Consider the following 13,325-nt stretch of genomic DNA (forward strand, 5'->3'; position numbering starts at 1 on the left):
AGGCCCAGATTAAGGGAAAAAACAAAAATCAGCTTGATCCAAAACTTTTATGGCCCCCAAAATATTTTTAATGGTCGACGCTCATTCAACGCTCTTTCCTGTAATGTGGTCCACTTGAGATAGGGATATACCTCATTTTTTGTCTCATCCTATAAAATTATCTTTAAAAATAGATGGAAGGCATGGATGAAACAAATACATCATGGTGGGGCTCACGGAGCACCGACCATCAGCCATTGGCTGGTGTCAGGGGGAGTAGCCAATCTGTTTCCTCCCTTCTGTCCGCAACCGTCAAAGAATATCCTTTCATCATATGCCCCTCGTCTTCATTGTTTTCCCCCAGTCATATCCATAGATAAAACCGCCTGCCATTTTGTTCGACCTCATTTCCCGCCAAAATCCTAATTATAAAAACAGCCCACGTAGCAAGATAACTTCGCATCACACGTTCAAAGCAAAGGCAAAGAAAAAGAAAGGTAGCCAAAATGTCATCCACACCGAACCTAGCCGTGCTCTCCGCACTCGACGAGGCCCGAACCCAATTGTACCATGTCACTACCATCGTCATCGCTGGCATGGGCTTCTTCACCGACGCTTACGATCTCTTCTGTATCTCCACCATCTCTAAGCTACTCGGCCGCCTCTACTACTACGAACCAGGCTCAGGGGCCCCCGGTAAGCTCCCAACACCCGTCAACAACTTCGTCGTGGGTGTCGCCCTCGTTGGGACGCTCACGGGTCAGCTCGTGTTCGGATGGCTCGGAGACAAACTCGGCCGAAAGAAGGTCTACGGCATCACCCTCATACTCATGGTCATCTGCGCCATATGTTCAGGTCTCTCGTTCGGTTCCAGTGCGAAATCAGTCATAGGCACTTTGTGCTTCTTCCGATTCTGGCTTGGATTCGGTATCGGCGGGGACTACCCCCTGTCGGCCACCATCATGTCCGAGTATGCCAACAAGAAGACCCGTGGTGCGTTCATCGCAGCCGTCTTCGCCATGCAAGGCGTTGGCATCATTGCCGCAGGCTTGGTGTCCTTGACTCTCTCTGCGTTATTCAAGTACTACTACCATGCCCCATCATTCCAAGACGACCATATCTTGTCGACGCAGCCGGAGGCCGACTTCATGTGGCGGATAGTCCTCATGCTCGGCGCAGTCCCAGCGCTGCTAACTTACTACTGGCGGATGAAGATGCCTGAGACGGGCCGCTACACCGCAATAATAGAGGGGAACGCAAAGCAGGCGGCGATTGACATGGGAAAGGTGTTGTCTATTGAGATCCAAAATGAACAAGAGAAGGTGGCCCAGTTCAGATCAGTGAACGAGTACTCATTACTCTCCAATGAGTTCTTTGCTCGCCATGGGTGGCACCTTATAGGTACAATGAGCACATGGTTCTTGCTAGACATAGCTTTCTATAGCCAGAACCTGACCCAGAAGGACATCTTCCCTGCAATCGGGCTAACCAAGCCCCCCAAAGAACTCAACGCCTTAGAGGAAGTGTTCTATACGTCTCGGGCCATGTTCGTGATTGCAATGTTCGGTACCTTCCCTGGGTACTGGTTCACCGTCTTCTTCATCGAGAAGATTGGACGATTCATAATCCAACTCATCGGATTCTTTATGATGTCACTGTTCATGCTAATCATGGGGATTAAGTACGACTATCTGAAGGAGGAGAACAAGAGGCTGTTCGCCGTTCTATATGGCCTCACCTTTTTCTTCGCCAACTTCGGACCCAACAGCACGACATTCGTGCTGCCGGCTGAGCTGTTCCCGACGCGGGTAAGGTCCACATGCCACGCCATGAGTGCCGCAGCCGGGAAGGCTGGGGCCATGGTTGGCGTGTTCGCGGTGCAAAGCTACACGTCAGTAGGGGGTACGGAAAGGATAAAGACTGCGATGATCGTGATGGCAATGACGAACATGCTCGGGTTCTTCTGCACGTTCTTGGTTACAGAGACGAAAGGACGGTCGTTGGAGGAGATCTCGGGTGAGGATGGTGGAGCCGCCAGGTACGTGGAAAAGGAGGCCGAGATGCAGGACCGTTGAAGGGGTTTGAGTCGGTTGCCCGATACGGGAACGGAGGTATCGGTGGTATTACCTTGATGGGAAAGGGTTTCGGCAAGTCTGGTACTTGTGCATGGCATAAATAAGTCGTTGGTGGGCAAAACCTATATTTATGTTCTGTTTAAGCGTTTATGTGGCCTGGTACGGAACGTCAGTTTCAGCCAACCTCAAATACTATGATACTCCGTCAGTTTATTAGGCACTTAGAAATTATTGAGTGGCACACGTGGCATACAAGTTATTCGAAATAAACCGTCAGAATTATGTGTACTTGCTTTCATATATGAGGGACCACAAATTATCCTTCGCTGATTATCTAAATATTAGATTTTTTGGACATTTATTGGACAATTCAAAAATGAAAATCATCCAACGGTCTTATTTGAAAAACAGCCGTCCCCGATTCCGAGGCCAAGGTTATTCAACCATTGTGAGTTTTAGACTGTGACTCATCCGTAATGCATTCCACGCTTTAGTATCTGGCGTATCAAGTGGTACGCAGACTAAGCCTATTTGATTTTCCATTATACAGGTAAATAAATAATTATTACTTTTTCAACTGGTTTGAAAATGTAAGGGTAATTTTTCTTCAAAAATGGATACAAAAGTGTTGACATAAATATCAGGATCCCACGGTAATGTATATGTTATATCCGCACAGTCCATCTATCTTATTAGAACATTTTAGGCATGAGCTAAAAAATAAAGTAGATCCAACACTCAAATGGCCCACACGAAAGGTAACCGTGGCCTTAAATCATCTACCATTGAAAGTTGTTTCTTTCACTTGGCCGCATTGCAGTTTTTTCATCATATAACCCATTCATAAGGTCACGCATACATGGATAAGGGAAAACTACAAATATCAGCTTGATTCAAAACTTTTAAGAGCCCCAAGAAATTTTTAATGGTAGGCATTCGATTCCCACTGCTTCCTATGATGTGGTCCCTTGAACTTTGTATCTACCTCAATTTTTTTTCTTATCTCCTAACTTTAGCTAGCATAATAAATGAACGGTGTGGATAAGTCAGATACATCACAATGGCCCCACATTCATTTTGTAAATTTGTTGTGACATCATCAAAAAAATATGTGATAATTACTTAGGTAAATAATTATTACCCATTTACATGGTAATTACGGTTGAGCTGAAAAATCATTTATATTGTAATTACAGTTGAGCGAAAAATCAATCTAGCTTAAGTTATAATTGAAAAGGAGTGATGGATCCTTACCTTTGCTCCGGTGGTAGACTCTCAGGAATTTCAACACCCGGTCCAGCGGAGCTTACCTACCCTCCCTGCAGCAATTGGTATAGTGAATCACTCCGTCCATCCAGTGGCATCTACCGTAGATGATCTACAGTTCAAGATCACACTGATCTGATGATGAACCTATCTGTTTTACTCAATTCTTACCGCTGAATGATGATCGTTCATCCAATTTTCTTTTTATACACTTTGTTTGAAGTAAATGATTGGATGAGTAGGATCATCCTTTCAATGTGAATTTTGAATTGTTGGCCATCCATGAAATCGGCTATTAGATGGACAGTCCGATTTACAGTCCACACTTCCACCTCTACCGTGGAAGGTAGGTTGGTGGAAGCTTACAGGAGGATACGGCCCAACTCAATCATTTCAGAAGCGGATTAGCTGCTGTACCGCATTCCATTGATTTCGTTGGTGTACATACGGGGCGCGTGTAGAAGAGCTTGTAAGTCATTGAGGTTGTAACAGCATGAACGATAGAAAGAAGATCAAATTTTTCTGGCATGGGTACACCATTATGTATTTATTATGTCTATTCATTCATTTGGCAAGATCATTTTAAAACATGAATTAAAAAAATTAATCATATTCAAAGGTCAAGTAGACCACATCACCAATAGCAGTTGGTACAATGATTCCCATCATAATTGGTACGGCCCCACCATAGTTTTTAACTCTATCCAATCTATTTTTAAGGTCACACAAACATGAATGAAGATTAAAAAAATACAAATACATATTAATTCAAAACTTCTGTATCCCTAAGAAGGTTTCAATGGTGTATGTTCAATCTCTCACTGCTCTATGCATTGTGGTTAGGGGTGTACATTGAGTTGAACCCAGTCGAGCTAGCCTCAGCTCGACTTGGCTCGGCCGCTGGTTGACCTCAGCTCGAACTCGGCTCGGCTCGGTCCTCGAACCTGATTGGCCATCTCGGCTCGATTTGGTCAGTAGCTCGGGCCAACTCCGGCCGAGTTCACCATTTAGGCATTTTCACAAACACTTGGACTGCACTTTCAAAATCCCTTTGTATGTGAAACAGAAGCAATGGTTTTACAGGTATTTTATCAAACACCTACTAAGCAACATAAAAATCAAGAAAAAATGTTTTTATTTCATGTACATACCTTCCTTGCCACCAGCCACACTTTGTTGAGTCATTTTATCAAACACTTGATGAGTAACATCAATGGCAAAGTAGTCGAGTTACTGAACTGGTTCGATTCGAGCTGGATTCAAGCCGGATTCGATCTGAGCCGAGTCGAGTCGAGTCGAGCTGGGGCCTACTCAAATTCGGCTTGAACTCATTTTTGAGCGCAAAAAATCAGTTCAACTCAACTCGAACTCAACTTCGAACCGAGTCGAATCGAGCTTTTTCAAGTTGAGTTGACCGAGCTAACCGAGCTAGCTCAGTTCATGTACACCCCTAATCGTGGTTCACTTGATCTTTAGATTCGTCTTATTTTCGGGCTCAACCCTTAATTCGATCTCTCAAAATGGACAAATGGTTTGGATATAACACATATCATGGTGTGGCGACGGAACTTGGTGATGTCAACACACCAGCAATATCACCACATTTCATATTTGTTGCAATGTAATTGGGTGACATCATAATATACTGCATTTAATGCAGATGTACTGACCGTGTGAGTGATTATATGGGTCAATCATAACGCAGCAAAATAGAAATCACTACATGAAAAATGGAAAAAAAAATGACGGATTTCGAAACAGTTCTGGACCTTCTCTAAAATTGCTTGGTACGCTTTAGAGACGGCTGTAAATCGTCCCTAAAATTTTAGACGGCTCTTGACCGTCCCTAATATTGTCTTAAAATGTTGAACGTCTACAAATCATTTAAGACGGTCTTTGACCGTCTTATTGCAGTCATCTGAGACGGTCAATGACTGTTTGCATTAGAGACGGTCTTGGACCGTCTTATATGCGGCCATCTGAGACGGTCATTGGCCGTCTGCATTAGAGACGGTCATTGGCCGTCTTTTACTTGTAATATGAGACTGTTAAAGACCGTCTCTATTAGATACAGTCCTTAGTCATCTTATAGCCCTGTCAAAGACCGTCTCTATTAAAGACTGTCAACAACCGTCTCTAATGCTCAGGTCAAAAATTATGAATTTCGAAAAAAAAAAATAGTTAAGAAGCTTAGAAAAATAATTAACAATGTTTAAGAAAATTTTAAATTTTGAAAAAAAAAATCGTGATTTTATAAAAATCAAGATTTTGAAAAAAAAATTAAAAACTTTGAATAATGTTGATAATTTTGAAAAAAAAAATTCAATAAGAAAAATGATATTTTGAAAAAGAAAATTTAAAAAATTAAACAAAATTGTGAAAAAATTGACAAATTGTAAAAATATATATATTTTAAAAAAGAAAACTAGATTTTGTATTTTGACAAGAAAAATTGAAAAGTTATATAACAAAAGTGAGATTTAAAAAATGATATTTTTAAAAAGAAAATTTAAAAAATTAAACAAATTTGTGAAAAAATTGACAAATTGTAAAAAATATATATTTTTTAAAAAAGAAAACTGAATTTTGTATTTTGACAAGAAAAATTGAAAAGTTAGATAACAAAAGTGAGATTTTGATGATGTGTTGTATATCCTTGCCGCCGCTATGTTTCTCCAACCCATTTTTAGGCCGGGTAATAATGTAAAAATGTTTAATTTTTAAAAATTTGTTGGTAAAAATTTTATATATATACACACACACGGAAACGCTCACCTGTGAACCAGTTCGTACGTACTACATACGAACTTTTTTGAGAACCCATCATACGTGATGTGGATACAAAATCTGAACCGTTCATGTGAAGCAGCACCTCGTGAAACCCCCAGGGACCAAGTTTTACTTTGATATAAAACTTTGATGGGCCTTGAAAAATGAAAACAATTTCCTCACTTGATTTGCATTTCTCTTTGCTATGACCCACCAGAATTTTAGATCAAGGTGAAAATTTGTTACAGGGGGTTTCATGGGATTCCGCATCACATGGACCGTTCAGATTAGACACCCATGACACGTGTGCAAAGGTGCGCACGTGCATAGGTGCGCAGGGGAGCATGACTCTATATATATATATAGTTTTTATATCATATGAATGGAAATTTTTTATATATATAATTAAAAGGTAATATTTAAATGATTTGTAATATCACATGAAAAAGAATATTGAATAGTTTAGAAATTTTAACTGTGTTTAAGAAAAATTTTGAGATTTTGAAAATAAAAATTCAAATTTTGTATTTTAAATTTGATGGATTTTCCTGATGGATGGAGCAGATGCTAGACACAACCCAGTCGTGGACCTAGGGTTCGTGTCCCTTCACAAATTTCTACATGGGAAGATCCTAAGCTTTCAATAACTATCCATAAGTTGATAATAAAGTAAAATAATTAAATGATTAAAGGTCAAATTATATCAATAAAAAATTAAATCCCATTGTGGTTTCTTAGAATAAAGGGGATTTACTATTATGAGACACGTTTTGTACTTTAGCCTTGGGCTTGGATCATTAAAAAATGATCCAAGCCGTTCACATGATAGGTCTCACGTCCTTAGATTGAGTGACCCAAAAAAGAAATTTTACCTATCATTGAAATATTTCAACAAGTTGATCATTTGACTCTTTTTCTTTACAGATTTTCTCCTTTAACTTTTGAGTAATTAAATGGTTGAAATATTTCAATCTAGAAGTATTTTTGAACATCCTGTCTAAGGTGAATCACGTTGTCTAAATGATTTGGGTTATCATAAAGGACCCTAGTCCTACAACTAGAATACTAATGTATCCTATTGCAATCCGTCTTTATGTATTGTAGGAAAACTCTTATCTTTATCAATGGTCAAGTGCATCTCATACAATGGTATAGAATTTAGGGTGTGTTTATGTAACAGATGCACCCTTGAATATTGTTAGATGAACGCAATGTCTTTCAAATTTTGAATAGGTTTTATCTTTGTAAAAGATAACAACTAGTATTCAATTACTTTGCCTACAAGGCTTGTGAAAACATATGATAATTCATGAAAGTGATCCCATCACACTTTCCATATTCAATACACCTTTCTAAATTTTTTAATGTTATTAGAGCATTCGGTGGAAGAAATTTTTGATCATGGGAGAGTTTTTCTTCTCTTTCTGCAGAATTTTTACTACATTCCTTCGCTTTCATTCCTCATTAGATTTGTGGTCCCCCACACACATTTTTTCTCAAACCTATGGGTTACCCTTTCAGAGTTGTGCATAAATCCAAATGAGAGAAATTTTCAACCCGGCACATCTCATGGTTGCTTGCTGGCTCTTCCATCACCCCATATCTTCTCCTTTTTTGGTCGAGTAGAGAAAAGTGTATTTGGGGTTGTGCCATCAAAAATTAATATTTGTATTCTTTAAAAAATTCTTGTAAATTATATATTTATTCTTTAGCTTCATTAATGTATTTGGAACATTAAAAAAATCATGTTATGTGACTGAGTTGATTAAAGAGAGCATTTTTTTTTTTGAAACCACGTATGCCGCCAGCATCTGCCACCCTTTCCTTGCGACAATAATGGTTGCCGCAGAGAGAGGTAGAGGTGCTGGTTGTGATGGAGACGAAGTGTAAGGCCAGAATCTTGGAGATGAAGAGACATAGAAGACCAGCAGAGATGCCGGCTATGGCCTCCATGGCTATCTCCCAGAAATACAGGTAAGGGTATATAAAATCCCCAATTATTGGATTCCAATCCGAGCTCTGGAAACTTGATCTTGTAATCCCTAATTGTGTGATTTAAATCCCTAATCCATGAACGAATATAAGGGATTAAGGATTTGAAATCCCTAATCGTAATCTGGAATTGGGGATGGGGATATGAAATTCCCAATTTGGGATTTGGGATTCGAAATCCCTAGTTGTATTTGGGTTTTCTGTGGTGAGGTCCACTACATGTTTTTATCTGCCTCATTCTTTGGGTCATGCCCTAAAATAATATCTCAAAATGGATGGACGGTGTGGATACAACACATACATCATAGTGGGGCCCAATATATGATTATGAATGTTTTAAGGAAACCCTTCTCCATTACATTTAAGTGAGTTACTCGTTACCCTTACTAGAGTAAACTCTATGGGGTCCACCGTTATTTATTTATTTTATCCACTCCATTCATCCACATTAATAGATAATTTGAGGTCTAAAGAACAAAAAGGAAGCATATCCAAAGCTCAAGTGGACCACACCACAGGAAATAGTGTGATTGAACCTCTATCATTTAAAATTTCTTGAAGGCCATAGAAGTTTTTGATCAAGCTGATGTTTGTGTTTTCTATTCATTCATATATTTTTGATATTATGAACAACCTTTAACCGTTTTTGGACAATCTAATTAATTCAAATTGAAGAGTAAATAACTTCAGATGTTTAAATCAAAATTAACTCAAATTGTTGATCAATCTTGTTTGCCCAATATCTTTCTCATATGTAGTATGATCGAGGCGAGTAACCGTTTTTGGATGTTGGTTGGTGCTCTATGGCTCCCACCATGATGTATGTGTTTCATCCATGCCGTCCATCCATTTTTACAGATAATTTTACAATATGAGACGAAAAATGAGATATATGCAAATCTCAAGTGGACCACATTACAGGAAATAGTGTTGAATGAGCGTTGACCATTAAAAATATGATCAATAGCCATAAAAGTTTTGGATCAAGCTGATTTTTTTTTCCCTTCATCTGGTCCTGTATGATCAAATCAACAGATTGGATGTCAAATAAACAGTACAATGGGCCTTAGGAGGATTTTAATGGTGGATATCGAATCACTATTGTTCTCATGTGGTGTGGACCACCTGAGATTTATATCCCTCTAATTTGTGGCATAAAGCCCTAATATGATTTGTAAAAATGGATGGACGACATGGATGAAACACATACATCACGGTGGGACCCACAGAGCACCGTCCAGTCTCGCCCAAAATTAGGCGTGCGCTCAAAACAGAGCCGCGCGCGCCCAAACCTACCCCCATTTTCTCTTGCCACCCTCCCTCTCGCTCCCTCTCTCTCATCCCTGCCCTCCGCGCGCCATCATCTGGCTTTCTCTCTCACCCTCTTCCTCTCCCATGATCTCTCTCCTTCTCAATCTCAGATCTCTCTAGATCTATCTCTCCTTCTCCCTCTCCCTCTCGATCTCTCTTAATATGCCTCTCTCTCTCTCTCTCTCTCTCTCTCTCTCTCTCTCTCTCTCTCTCTCTCTCTCTCTCTCTCTCGATTTGCAAGCCTTAACCCGCATCCAGCAGCCGCTAAAACCGACCGCATCACTGGTCATCAACGGCAATAGAAAGTTGTTGAGCTCCCACCTGTTGCCAATCTGAGAAGGTGATGTTGCATTTTGATTTTTAGTCTTCATTTTGGTTATGAATCTCTATTTGGATGACTGGATCATGGAAAGTTGTTTTGAGGATTTTTGCATGTAAGGTGTATGTTGATATGCTTGTGAGAATATCATTCCAAATTTGGTTTGTGATTTGATTGGAAGCCCATGAGGACCCCCACCTGATGCAAATGTTTTATCCCCACCGACCACCTGTTGTATGCAGCTGGGCCTTATTTCAAGTTTCTACAGCTAACTCCTTGACAATCAAATCATTTTCATCCTTTTGAATGTTTTGAATGAGATCAAATTATGAACTGTCCATCTATTCCTGCAAAACTATAAGGATCTGGTGATATTTGAGAATGAATGATTTGTTTGAGAGCGGGTGTCAACACCATGCTCCAGTTCTAAACAGATGACACTGCAGGCCGCAAGATGACACCCAACACCATCCTCATCATGAGCATCGGGTTCATAGCATTTGTTGCCATTCTCCATGTCTTTGGTAAGCTCAACTTTGTTCCAAGATCTTAGGTGGGTCTCAACATCAAAATTCATTGTAAGCATAGTGACTTTCTCATTTTGAGTATGTGAGGAACTCTGATTTTGTGTTATGCTTAGTCTGAAATCATTTGTTAGCTTGAACTTTCACCGGAAAGAACAACGAAACACAGATTATAATCTAGTGAGTTTTGTTAATTCTTATTACCTTTCAAAAAAAAAAAAAAAAACTGTGGTGGGAACCAGTCAGTTCTGTTGAAAGAATGGCGATGGAACCTCAAAGTTTCCTGGTGGGCTGCCTGCATACCAAAATTGGATGCTTAAAAAGTTAGTCAACTCTCCACATTCATCGCTACAGGATTGGCCCACCTGATTCATGGACTGGCCTGATTTTGGGTACAATAGCTCATGTACCCATGTGGAACCTGCATAATGAACGACCCAAATTCATTTAAGGCCTCTCACACTGGAGTATGTGACCTGCAGTGTCCAGGTGTGTGAATCTGCATGTTTCATCAACAAATTACAAAGATCAGGATCCTTCATTCTCAAAGATCTGATTTTTTATTTTTTATTTTATTTTTATTCTTTTTAAAGTGATAGGCTGATTTTACCCTCTGAATGTAGACCACTCACTATTTTACCTTTAACCAGCCATTTCTTAGCTATCAGTTGGATGGTTAGGATTGCTTGATCAATGTATTTTTTATAGATATGCTCCATCCACAATGTGCCCCACAATTTGGATGGTCTGGATAGTTGTACATTAGTGCCACAATTGAGGAGGATGAGATACCACCATTTTTTTTTACATAGTGTGCTTATCACATGAGTCTAGCCCATGAGTGATGATTTACAGTGTACCGCAGTATGGTAATTTACCGAACTCTTGAGTTGCTTGTGGGTCCAGTTTTATGCACATGGCATCCAAACTATGCATTAGGTGTGTTGAACCATAAAGATAGAACGAGCCAATAATCAATTTGATCCAAAACTCAGGTGGGCTACATCATAGGAAACAATGTAAAAGGTCTCCCTCATTGCTCCCTGTGTTGTTGCCCACCCGTGATCTATCTGGCCTGATTTTTCAATGACAAGAAAGAGGGCCCAATTTTCCCTCTAACGCTTTTTGACTTTTCTTCTTGTGAATGGTAGTGTAGCACTTCAACTGTTGTTGCCTTTATTTGCATGAATACAAGGGAAATGAAAAAGAAAAAGAAAATGCATTAAAAAGAATTTCCAATGCAACGTCTGTGGCCATTCAATTAAGAAAAGATTCATATTCCAATTTAAGAAAAAAAAAAAGAGAGAAATAGGTGATTTTATTCCAAAACAGAACAGGACAAAAAAACTCATTTAAAATATAAGAAGGAACATATTTTATTCCTACAGATCCTAAAAAGAAAAAAAAAACAGCCTTCCAATTATTTTATTTGTGAGTTGAACGATAGATTATTTTATTTTATTTTTTAATAATAGTTTGAATTCAAATTGGCCCATTATTTCTAACAACCTTCCAATTATCTTCCATGAAAAAATCACAAAAACGAACGATCTGATAATTACCCAGAAATTCAAAATCAAAATCAAATTGGAATCCTTTACCAAAAAATGAAATCCAAATCCAATTTAATATTTAAAAAGCCAACAAACCCAATTCTCACTTTAACTGATAAGACCCTGTTCACTCCCCAAGTATAGGGTTGTGATGTAGTAATAAACTCGGTAAGACCGAGGTCGAATCCACAGGGACTGATACCTGTACGTTATCTGAAACCAAGTAGAATTAGAACAAGACTAAGATGTGATCTAAACCAAATAGAATTTAAGGAATAATTGTGGAATAATTATCTAAAACTTTAAGAAATTCAGAGGAAGGAAACTAGAGATTCAGAGGATCCACTTGTAGAGATCAGGGAGATCTTATGCCTGCATCAAGAATTATTGAATTTAAACTGAACTTACTTGATCTGGTTTTCAAGAGATGAAGGTATATGAATTAGAATGGATTCCATCATCTAACCATGCCCAGGAGACAAACCAAACAACAGGATTAAACTAATTACCAACCAATCAATAGTGCATGAAAGTTAGGAAGGGTACCGTCATCCGACCATGCCCATGAGACGATGGTGAACAACAGGGCTTCCTGACGTCATAAACATAAAAAGAAAGGAACATGCTCAAAGCTATCTCAGACCCATTGTAATTTCAGTCACAATAGACCATTAAAAACTACAAACATCCCTTAATAATTAAACCATAATCAAGTTTAATTCGCAATTAAATAATTAAATTAACAAATCGAGTCTCCCATCTCAATACAAGCTTCACCTCTTAGCCCTAGCTAAGAGGATTAGCCCGTCATGATGTGGCTACCTTTAAACAAAAATAAAGAAAAAAAACTTTTTCCTTTCTATCTCTTTCCCTGCTCCACGTCCAGCTCCAAACTGTCCTCTTTTTGCTCACGTTCCCTGCCTCCACGGCTGCCCACGCCAAGCTTTTCTTCTTTTTTTCAAGCTTCCTCTCTCTCTTTCTTCTTATAGATCTTGTATGCGTAGCCTTTACGCACAGCAGAAGACGGCGTGCGTAACCGAGCTCACTTTGGACGTTGATGGGCCCCACTTCTTGGTGTCAGGTGAAAGATCCACATCGTCCATTAGATTCTGCTCAAAAAACTATGTAGAATTGACTGGTTTTGGGTTAGATTCGGTGTGGCCCACGGAACGTTTCATTGCACCGTCCGTCTTCTGTTTGGATAAGAAATTCACACGATCACTTGTATGGGACCAGAAAGAAATTATATCCAGGGTCTTGGCCATCTTCCAGAGCAAATGGACGGGTCAGATCATCTAATGGAATGATGGATGGGGCCCACTGTCAAAACCCAGTGGAACACGTCTCGTCACTGGACGTGCGAAACTTCTCAATTTGGATATTTTGCGTAAAAAGTAGGTGGGGTCTACTGTGATGCCTGTCCTAGAAATCCACTCCCTCCATCAGCTCCTGTACATAGTGTTGGCCCATGAATTCCAGTTTAAAGTAGATCTGACTTCAGGGTGGGCCACACGTTTAACCGATGTATGGACAACAT

The 13,325-nt window shown here is 39.4% G+C and overlaps 1 protein-coding gene across 1 annotated transcript; it reads left to right on the forward strand.

The window, feature by feature from the left end:
- The first annotated feature begins 460 nt into the window (after positions 1-460).
- On the forward strand, positions 461-2,295 carry LOC131238771 (low affinity inorganic phosphate transporter 4-like). Its single transcript, XM_058236377.1, has one exon. It carries the CDS (start codon positions 486-488, stop codon positions 2,052-2,054), a length of 1,569 nt encoding a protein of 522 aa, XP_058092360.1. The 5' UTR covers positions 461-485; the 3' UTR covers positions 2,055-2,295.
- Positions 2,296-13,325: the final 11,030 nt, after the last annotated feature.

This window comes from Magnolia sinica, chromosome 3, assembly GCF_029962835.1.
Source record: "Magnolia sinica isolate HGM2019 chromosome 3, MsV1, whole genome shotgun sequence".
Lineage (NCBI taxonomy): Eukaryota > Viridiplantae > Streptophyta > Magnoliopsida > Magnoliales > Magnoliaceae > Magnolia > Magnolia sinica.

Bases quoted from the DNA above. Each gene is read 5' to 3' on its own strand.
- LOC131238771 (XM_058236377.1), top strand. From the start codon at position 486: ATGTCATCCACACCGAACCTAGCCGTGCTCTCCGCACTCGACGAGGCC.